Source organism: Centroberyx gerrardi, chromosome 13 (genome assembly GCF_048128805.1).
Source record: "Centroberyx gerrardi isolate f3 chromosome 13, fCenGer3.hap1.cur.20231027, whole genome shotgun sequence".
NCBI lineage: Eukaryota > Metazoa > Chordata > Actinopteri > Beryciformes > Berycidae > Centroberyx > Centroberyx gerrardi.
This window is the reverse complement of record NC_136009.1, coordinates 14,322,676-14,333,966: the sequence shown is the minus strand read 5'-3', so window position 1 is coordinate 14,333,966 and position 11,291 is coordinate 14,322,676. Positions and strand designations below refer to the sequence as shown.

Below are 11,291 nucleotides of genomic sequence, written 5' to 3'. Positions count from 1 at the left end.
GAGGCCTGACAGTTAGGTGACTCTATCTACTAGCTAACTGCATAATTAATCACGTCTAATAAGACTATTTTTGTTTCCATAATTAATAATTGTAGAATATTGGGATTACTGAAAGAATTGATTTAATCTAGAATGTCCCCTGTAGTTGAATAGCTAAGGTTGACAAAAAGTGCAGTGAAATAACTGTGTTCCTCAAATCATCAACACTAACAATCGTGATTAATAATCATGATGACAATATCTTGCAAAATAATCAGGATTATAATTTTAGCCATAACTGTGCAACCCTAATGTACACCAACACTTGTAGGTAGATGCAGCTCACACCTATTTGCAAATTATTTGTAGCCAGTGAAGTACACTGATACCGCACACTGCACAGGCGTGAAACACGTATCCCAATCTCCACTTTGGGATGTAAATATTACGTCAATTGGTCATCTTCCATTGTGTGTGTTTGTGTGCATGAATGTGCAAACAGTATGTTGAAGTCTGATCTGCTGTTTTCCTCATGGGACCCATCACCTTTGATGTCCAGATAAAAAAGAAAGTAGTGGTGTAAGAGGAGGTGCCAATGCTTTTCCCAACAGCCGTAACAATGACTACAAAAGTCGGAGGAGGGCCCACCCATTAAACAGTTAACAGGTGCAGAGACAAAGAAACATGGGAAACCACTGGTGTAGCACTCCTCAGTGATGGTCTCAACTGATCTCAGTTGACTGCCATGTCTTCAATTAGTATCAGTTATCAATAATGAGAAAACAATAATGTTTATGTAGCCTGGCACTTTTAAAACTATTACAAAGTGCTTAACATGAATAAAAAATTAAGTTTACAAAAGTGAGATTACTGTCTAAAGAGTCATTCCTGATATGGTGGAACAAGGACTTGCAATTTGAGTGAAATGTATCTTATTTTCCCTTACCTAAATTTGCCAGACTCAACTGTCTCATATAAATAATGTATAACATCTTAAAAATTCCAAACTCAAAATGTAGGCATACTAAAATAGAACAGGTAAATAAAACGGGTAACACCTCAAATACAGACAAATCTTAACTGTAGCATTTTGTACAAGTTGTCAAGAGAGTTCCAGTAACCTAAATGAGAAAAGGCAAAAGTATGAATGACTTCAGATCACCATGGAATAAAAAAGGCCTTTCTACATTTCTCTCACCCTGCATATTTCTTAACTTGGGAGAGCATGACTCTGCAACCCTTTGACCTCTTCTACTAAAAGCTGGATCAGAAATCAAGATGAGAAAAAGTCAGCCCTTGATCCATAGCATGCTTAAAACACAACGTTTTCATGATAAAGAGGGGAACGGGATCTATTAATTTCATGTCTTTCGTTTTGGTATCCATCCATTGTGAGCTTGCATAGGTGGATTTTATATTGCTTAGTATCCATTAGTGTTTAGAAGTGGTTGAGGTAATTTCCCCCCTAAGCCTGTAATGCGCTATGCAACCCAGGACTCAGTTTCTTCTTTCATACACTGTAGTCACTTTGGCATTGGTGTTATAAAGCGTTATGGACCCTGAGCTTATAATACATAATAAACCCCATTATATGGTGTCATGCATAATTCTAAACATTCAACTTATAAATGCATTATAGCACATAATGAATGTGCTTATAGTGCATTATAGATATGACCTTCATAGAACGTGTTACCATGGTGAATCCTTAAAGAATAAGGATCCTCTAAGCTGTATGATGTATCTTGGTGTTATAAAGCATTCTTTCTCAAGAGTGTCTTAGAGTTTCTAAAGGGTGAATAGCAGTTTTGGAAATCAAAACAATCTTTGGCATTGGCTATTACATATTGATGTGCACCAATATATGTACACAAAAGAGTCTGACTGGTGAATTGGGAATTTGTCATTTGCTTTGTGCTATAGGGCTCTTTGATGATAGAAAGCAGGGATTATGTTGGTAGTGTGAAGTTGTGTGAATTTGATCAGTTTTCTCCTTTTGGCCTTTATTCACAAAGGAGATTTGCCCAAATCTGGTCCTTAGGGATCCTCCCATCCCGTCTTTATAACAAAGACCTGAAGCAGACACTCAGCCACCCGGGAATAGAAGGCTATTATTCCAACCTTTCTATTCAACAACAACATGGATAGAGCGACACCTTTGTCAGTTTTATTGAAACAATTTGCGCTGTACTGCACATCATTCTGAGGAGTACGGTAAAGCTCTCTGTAGCATATAGGGTTACAGTTATCCCAACCTACCAAACAAATGTGCTTACATAACTACCTATAAGGACACGTGTTTTATCATTCATATAATGTCATTTCTATGCTACTGTTGGTTTTTATTTGTAATTCCATGCTAATGTGTTGTGGTAAAAGTGAGGATTGGCCTCAGATTGCCTTCGGTGCCCAGTGCCCAGGTGGGTTATCTCGTAAAAAAGGGCCTTTCTGTGTGGAGTTTGCATGTTCTCCCCGTGCTCACCTGGGGTTTCCTCCATATAACATCGATAAGAACCCCCCACTAAAAACATGCAAGAAGCTCGTCGTCTGACCAGCGATGGCTAAAAGAGAAGTTGGTCCCCGGGCGCTGCGCTGCAAGCTGCCCACCGCTCCTGGCCTGCCCGTGGAGGAGGACGAGCCAGGATGGGATAAATGCGGAGGATATATTTCACGGCGCCATTAGAAGCATGTGTGTGTGTGTGCAAGCCGCCGTGCACGTGTGTGTGCATGCAATATGTGAAAAAAATGGTTGCTTGTGACAAATAAAGACGGGTTTGTCCGTCCTGTTTCGTTCGTTCGTTTCGTTCGTCAATTGGCTTAGTGGATAAATTTCTCAGGGTAAATATATGGTTGTATTGTGCTAATCCTAGAGCTCATAAGCAACTGTCATCAACTGCAAATGATACACTATCAGTTGCAAACACAATATCTATATTTATACAAATCTCAAGGTGTTGCTGGTGACCTGATATCTCCTTGTGATTGTTCAAGCAATGACAGATTGAGGGGAAAGTGACAAATTGATCAAAAATGGTCTCATCTATCACAAGATATCATCGGTGTTTCAACCAGGAGAAATCAAATATCAACTGAACAAAACCTTTGACAGCCCATAAAAGGTGCCTTCCAGACACAACAGGCACAGAAATAGGTCATCACTTGTATCAGGTAATGTTTTATGTAAGTGGTGACGCTGCACATTTCTCAGCTGAGATGTTCGTGTAGTTTCTTTGGTGTAAATACAACGATCAAGACTTAGACTAAACCTAACCCTAACCCTAACAATATTAGGCCAATTTGACTGTACATTTTAAGGGCTTATGGTTGTGAAAACAAAAGGATAGTAGGCTTAGACAGACACAAGTGTGTCTGTCTGCATCCTCATCTAACAGGTGAGTTTCCTCCTCTCACTCTGATAGGCCAAGCACCCCCAAGGGGAGGAGTTACAGCCTCTGGGCTCTTTGGTATTCGCTGAAACAATAAAGGACCTGTCGGTTTATCTGAGAGAGAAAAAAAAAAGTCAAAGTTAAGTTGAGCTGCTACCCTGAAGATATTCAGAAGTAGCATCATACATCTAGCCTGCAGGCAGTGACTCATCAGAAAATCACTGAAGTCATGGGAGCAACAGATTTAAAGATGCTAAAACTTTTGCTTTTACTGAGTTTAACAGAGGTAAGGTATCATTTTCTCATTATACACTAATTTTGTCTCAAATCTTTTAAAAAGAACACACTACTAAGAACGCTTTTAACAAATCAATGTACAATAATTGCCGTATTTTCTATCATTTGTATTGTTCAAATTTTATACGTACAGAAAAAGACTAGTGTATAGAGGGAGGACTTTTGAAACGTATGAACACAGGCTCTTTTGAGTGTCACTGCTTTCAACAAGTACGTGTGGCATGCCCAACCTTAGCTCAATAGACAAATTCATTCCGACCTGAAAGAAATACCTGCACTGACCAGTCCTGAAATCTGTGTTGAGTGAATGTAATGTGCAGCCTGCTGCCTCTCATGGTCCGAGAACATGATACAGGGGATAATTTGCCTCGGGATATAATGTGAAATACCAATAGCTTGCTACCCTTGGAATGAAAATACTGTATGTCCTGTCGTTTTTCATCAAGTAATTTCCTCTTTCCATTCGTTAATTAACCATCTTTTTTTATTTCATTTTCAGATATGTGCGGCTCAAAATGGTAAATGAGCTTCTTTTGACATTTGCCTCAAGTCACTGTATGATGGCCCCAAACTGAAATAATGTGTGCCTTTGTTTGAAATACAAGCTACCTTTAGATTATGTCCAGATATGACCTTGAAAGTCCTAAATAAGATTATTCATATTTTGAAAAGTAAATGAAAGCACCTACTCTGAAACCTACTCCAACATGCATATTTCATTACTTACATTTGTACTTTTGACCTAGAATGCTTAAAATATGTTTTGTTTGTCTGCTGTAATGCCACCTGTAAGCCTCTATAAATATTTCCTAACATGTATTTCTTCTATTTCTCTTCCAGACATCACTGTGTCGGTGTATACGGTGACATCTAAGAGTATGACGGTGCGTTGGAGCAGGTACAGCGGTGCCAGCTCCTACAAGATCACGGCAACACCGAAGAACTCTCCCGGATCATCTTTCTTCGCTCAGTTCAGCGGCAACTCAGTGATGGGCTCAGTCAACTTCCTCTCCCCAAACACACTGTACACCATGCAGGTACAGGCCATGGACAATGCCCTCAATGTCCTCAGTAGTGCAGAGACTGAGGAGATAACAGGTCAGTTCACAGCAGCAAAAGTATGATTAAGGATGAAGCTTTGACTCCTGGTGGTGAAATTGTGATCCTCCATTAATTTACTGGGTTGAAACTAATATCTAATGTGATAAAACGCCCTTGATTTGTGTTTCTATCTGTGGGACTGTCCTCCTCTCCACAGCTCCTGAGGTACCCGCAGTACCTGAGCAGGCCTACTCCAAGCAGAGCAACAGCATCACTGTGGAGTTCACCGAGGTTTCCGGGGCAACCGGCTACATCCTGAGGGCAGAGTCGGTGAGCGGGGATTTCTTCTCGGAGACCGCGGTGAACGGCTCGCCGGGCACAGTCCTGCAGCTCCAGCCCTACACAGAGTACAGCCTCAGCGTCATGTCCGTCAACACTGGGGGGCGGAGCCAGCCCTCGTACCCCTTCCAAGCCAGGACAGGTATGGGTGATCGTATTGATAATAGAGTCGATAATACCTAGATTCAAACTGTGACATTTCAAATGGAGCCATCTTTAAGGCTTTTGGTGATAGATTCAAAAATTGATTCAAGATCTCCTTAGCCAAGTCTAACAAAACTGATAGAAGAATAGACCACACAATGATCCTCTCCCTCCACTTTCACTCATCCAGACACAGCAAATTAAAAGCTGTTTACTTAAGATGGTAATCAGTTTATGAAGAGTGAAACGCAGCCTGTCTGTTGTTCCTGCAGGACAATAGCTTGCTATCTCGCTCCGCCGGCCATAACGGCGTGTCATTTCACTGGCCCATTGTCACGGTGTTCCTACTCTATGCAACAACCACAGCAGGGTGGAAACTGTATCCATCCTTCTGCACTTTACCATTCTCAGAATATGAAAAGGAAAACCATGAGAACTAGGTTGTCTCCCCTCCCGAAGGAGAACTGAATGTAACATAATCGCAGGGAAATCGGTTCCATTTCACACCTCTTTCAAAAAAGTTTAATTTTTTTGGGTGGCGGATGGAAGGTGGGGATCTGTCTATTTTTCCACGTTGAAAATTTCACATTCCATCACCCCCCCTAATGCCACCGCATCAATCAGCTGCAAATTGATTGATCATTTCATTACTCTCTATCCTGCGTCCCTGTCCATAGTGGTGGTGGGTCCTGTGTTGAGCACCTCCTCTCCAGCCAATGACACCATCGTAGTGAACTGGTCTCCGGTGGAGCACGCCATCCGCTACAGCCTCAGCATCATCCAGCAGGGCTCAGACACCCGCAGAGAATGGAACACCACCGAGACCACAGTGACCTTTGATGGCCTGGAGCCGGGGACTATCTACTGCATCAAGATCACGGCCTGGGACTCTGAGGGTCGCCCCGGAGACGACGTCACCGCCTGCCAGATTACACGTAAGCATGGCGATGAGTTAGGATGACGACAAAAGACTTGGGTTCCATTACTTGACTGTTGGGATCTTTTTATCCAAATATGGTTAACACATTTTATCCCAAGCTCTTTTCCACCTAGTGGTCAGCATGAGTCAATACAGCCACCTTAACTACTTCACTATCTGGATGTAGGATGTACTCCAGACTGACAGTGGTATCACAAATTATCGCTTATTATTCACAATCCCCTTTGATCAGTTGGTAGTAACATTCATAAGGTCGAACCCCCTTACTCCTTCCCTCTCGTCTTTCACTCTCCAGGTCCACCAAGGCCAGATAATGTCCATGTGGAGGGGAGGCCGGGTCGGAATCCGGACCTCACCGTGTACTGGGACGAATCCCAGGGAGCTGATGTGTACACAGTCTGGAGCAGTAGTGGCCAAAACTGCACCTCAGAGGGAGACAGGATTTCCTGTATCATTGCCCCTGTGGTCTGTGGCCAGAACCACTCTGTCATTGTCACTGCCGAAAACAGAGCTGGACCCAGCAGCCCCTCGGATTCAGCAGACTACATTACACGTGGGTATATTGCACAAAACACACGGGCACGCATGCCATTACTGTTGTTTCTGAACCTCTCTCTCTCTATCTCTCTCTCTCTCTGCCAGGCCCATGTCCCCCAGAGAGGATCTGGGTGGAGGAGCACAAGGCAGGCAGCTGCATGGTGAGGTGGAGTGAGGAGCGGCTGGTGGATTACTACGTGGCCTTCATCAAGAGGGACGACGGGGCCGAGGAGCACTGTAACACCACTGACACCACCTGCCACTTCCATTGCATCTGTGGCTACACCTATCTCACCACCGTCTTCCCCTACAACCAGGCCGGCTCCAGCACTCAAGGACAAGTCCGCAACTACACCACCAGTATGATCGCCATGCGGATGCACACACACACACACACACACACACACACACACAGATCAAGTCAATTGTCAGTCACCTAAGCTGGATGTAATATTTCTAACCAATGTCAATTATTCTCCTCACCTCATCCTCTCAGTTCCTTGTTGTCCAGAGGATGTTTCCATACAGCTGGTTTCCACGGAGACCCTAGAGATCACGTGGTCGCCGGTCCGAGGGGCGGAGCTGTATGAGACAACAGCAGCGGAGACTAATGATGTCATCCACTGTAATGACACGGCACCGGTGTGCGCGCTGTCAGACCTGAGGTGTAACACAGTCTATTCTGTGGTGGTCACACCTTGCAGCGAGTTACGGGGCTGCAACCGCACCTGCAAATCAAACGCACATGAGACAGGTAACATCTTGACCAGACAACAGTAACGGTAGATGCAGACAGGTATCTCCCATCACAAATACACATACACACCCATAAAAGAGAGACATGCTGATGGACTCTCCATATCAAACAGTTAAGACATACCGCAATATACATTAACATCATTTGTGACGCTGCATCTGTCTCTGGTATGACAACTCCATTTTCTGTCCTGCTGCAGCGCCATGCGCACCGGAGATCCTGAATGTGACGCAGATCAGCTCCTCTACAGTCAGAGTCCTCTTCAACTCCCCCAACACCCCCAACACAAATTACACCATCACCGCCGTCGGACGCACCGACACACACACTTGCCACACACAGTCCAGCTCCTGTGAGCTCACACAGGTGCCCTGCGGAACGACCTATGAGGTCATGGCAGTCGCCAGCACAGCCGTAGGGCGAAGTCTGCCCAGCTACAATATGCCTTTAGAAACAGGTACTGTGCTACTGTGCAGGCCATCAACAAGACTGTATGGCTGGTTATCATTTGATAATGTGTTTCATCATATCATTTATTTGTGTGAGGAAATTACTGAAGCTTCTGTATATGGCACCTAACAACTCTATGGTGTATCAATGGCTATTTGCCTATTACTCTAGCTAAGGTCATAACTTAACAGAATATTCCTGTCCACTTGAGGTGTCCCGTCGACAGATAAAATGGTATTAGTATGAAAACGTGAGGCTTCCAGCTACTCCCTCCCTATTTGACTGAGGTTACTTCTAATACAGGGGGAAGAAATGATGATCCCAAAAGTAATAATAAATACTGCATGTTGCCGTTTAATATAGGAGTAAGCCAAGTGATTTAACATGTCTGTCATAATCAGAATATGACCTCAACTGGGTTATTCTAACTGAGTTGAGTTCTTGAGTAACTGGATTTAGAATGGAGGTTTCCATGCATGTAAACGTAGCCAGTGAGACTTATAGGGTCCAGTGGAAAAAGACTGTGTATTGCTAAGGCTACAAAATGGACCGTATCATATAAAATCATATATAACACAATATAACCCATGATCACCCTAATGGGCTATATTCCCATAATGTACCATTGCTGAGCTAACTTGAAGTGTTTTAAAGAGCCCCTACAAATTTATATTGCAGGTGCAGTATCATTCAAAATGATGTATGATCATTTGTCCATATCAAGCAGCCATTCACTCCACTGTGGACTCTAGTGTACTGTATTCTGCTCCCTAAGGTCCTTGCTGTCCCACGTCTCTGAACGTGGAACAGGTCACCCAGGCGATGTCCAACGTGACCTGGTCAGCTGGCCGCGGGGCTCGCTCCTACATCACAGGCCTGACATCCACGCGGGGGCACGCCAAGTGCCACACTCTGGACACGCACTGCGTGATGGGATGCATCACCTGTGGCACCAACTACAGTGTGAACTTGGAAGCCATCAGCAGCACAGGACACAAATCACAGTGCAGCTACCATGGATTCTCATCCAGTGAGGACAAACATATACATACGCACGTGTAATATATACACACACACATACACTACCAGTCAAAAGTTTGGACACACCACATTTTTCTTTATTTTTTACTGTTTTCCACATTTTAGAATAATAGTAAAGACACAGGGGGGCATGGGGTAGTTGGACATGGGATAGGGGACATGGCATTTTTCCTTCCTCCCATTGCCCTTAATTTGAACACAGCACCCATGACATAAACATCACACTCAACCTACCGCCTGACTCTACTTTTCCTCTCCTCTCCAATCACCCACTTGTAGGTCCTTGCTGTCCAACAAGTGTCAAGCTCTATCGGATGGCCAACAACTCCCTCAGGGTGTACTGGCGCTCCTCGGGCCCCCCTCAGACCCAGAACCACATAGTGGACATGTACGGGACAGCCTCCAACTATACCTGCGTCCCGGCTGCCGGCAGCAACTCCTGTGACGTCCAGGATGTCATGTGCGGGGATGTCTACATAGTGGTGGTAGCACCAGTGGGACAGGACGGGGGCAAAATTAGCTTCTGTCCACGTAGGATGTACTCCGGTAAGTCATGAAGGGGGTGGAGTGTGTATACTCCGTTTCTGAAATGATTAAAATAGATAGCGCATTCAAATTTGTGTGTCTAATCTGTTATTGTGTGTGTGTAATATAGGGATTTGTGGTAATTGCTGTGTAATCTCTCTTATTCTTGTCATATTCACAGTGTCCTGCTCAGGGAATAGCGTTGGTGTGGGTAAGTATCCTGTTGTAATGAATGAATCTCCTCTTAAATCTCCTTTTAATTCACGTTTTGTATTTTGCTAGTTTGACTCTAATTAAGTAATTAACTCATCTCATCTTTCTTCAGTGATCTATCGGGGAAAGCGAAGTGTGGATTAAACATGGTAAGTTATTTGTTCAAAGGCAACTCCAGATAAGAACATTGTGTCTAAAAAAAGCAGACAAATCTATTATGTAACAAGCTGAGACTGGCATTGTGCTCTCCTTTACATCGCGGCGCTGATTGTAAAGCTGTGAAAGAATTTGACGAAAGCTGCATTCATAAGACCCGTCCATTGTGTTACTTCGCGGCTTGAAGGGTATCTTGTGACAGCATCATACGCATCCATAAACTGACCGTGCCTGTAGTGCGTTGGGAACAATAGGCGTGAATGCTTGGGTAGAACAACAGGGAGAGAGTATAGATGAGCACAGGTGAGGCCGATCTCTATCTCTTTGTTTACCTGTGGGACCGCTGGGACACATATCTGTCCTGCCTGCGTCTATAAAACGTGGAAGGAAGAACGTGACAAGGGTGAATGAAGATGGAAAAGGTGCTGCAGAAGCGTGACACAGACATGAGGCATCTTATTGTCTCTGACACGGGTTGCCGTAATTGTTGAGCACCCAACCTGTAAGAGGATAGATGTATTTAATGACTCATGATGACTCAGTCTGACAAAGCTTATGAATTCTGTTTTATGCATATACAGTTTCACAAATATTATGATTTTCTTTTGTGCAGAACAACCACTGAGTATACTGAAGCGATACTGAAGCTGAAGAGATACCTGCGATAACCTGAGATACAGGTTATTCCATCAAGTCCAAGATGATGATCTCTCTCTTGTCTCTTTTGCCTTACAGGGAAAGTTGCCTTACACGTCAACGGCAACTGTGAAGATACCATGTGCCCAGATGAAATATCACTCTTTTGTTTAGGAATACCTCTGTTTTGTTATTACTGCTGTTTGCATGACAAACTGTATACAATGTGACAAACTGTTTCTGCTAAATTAATATGATACGAAAAAAGCGAAAACTATGAAACAGAAAACTAAAGAAGAAAACTAAAGAAGAAAACTAAAGAGGACTTGTGGGGAAAAAAGTAAATAATAATGTAGGCCCACTTGTAATATTTTCTGTATCCAATGTATCTGAAAAACAATAAGTTGTATTATATTACAACTTATTGTTCATTGTAACTACTCATGTTTAATCATTACAGTTTCCTGATCAGAATGAGACTAAGATTTGAAATAACCCCATCATGTAATGGAAGAATATCTAGTAAAAATTGGGAAAAAAGCAGGTATAGAAACTATACAGTAAAATCCCACACAAAATGATTCTGGCAATAATCATTCATACAAAAGAATATCAAAGAAAAGCTTTAGGACTTCTCCAAGTAGGAAACCTCCATGGGGTTGCTGTTGGACATGTCTCGGGTTGTGAAGGTGGTCGTGGAGCTGGAAGTAGGTTACTGTAAAAGTGGAGCAGCGGGTATCCATCATGTTTGCCTGGAGTCATGCATGGCAAGTCCTACATGGATGATCAGATTGCTGGAGATGGATTCAATGTTACCTCTGCATTCATTGCGTTCATGTCTCCTAGCTGA

General features: G+C 43.3%; 1 protein-coding gene across 1 annotated transcript; it reads left to right on the top strand.

Annotated features, from left to right (window-relative positions):
- The first annotated feature begins 3,594 nt into the window (after positions 1–3,594).
- On the top strand, positions 3,595–10,744 carry fndc7a (fibronectin type III domain containing 7a). The gene is made up of 14 exons (XM_071926905.2): positions 3,595–3,651; positions 4,162–4,180; positions 4,503–4,760; positions 4,921–5,184; positions 5,864–6,121; positions 6,422–6,679; positions 6,769–7,023; positions 7,160–7,417; positions 7,620–7,877; positions 8,646–8,900; positions 9,191–9,457; positions 9,618–9,647; positions 9,762–9,798; positions 10,541–10,744. The coding sequence occupies exons 1-13, from the start codon at positions 3,595–3,597 to the stop codon at positions 9,791–9,793; spliced, it is 2,469 nt and encodes an 822-aa protein (XP_071783006.2). The 3' UTR covers positions 9,794–9,798; positions 10,541–10,744.
- The last annotated feature ends 547 nt before the right edge of the window (positions 10,745–11,291 follow it).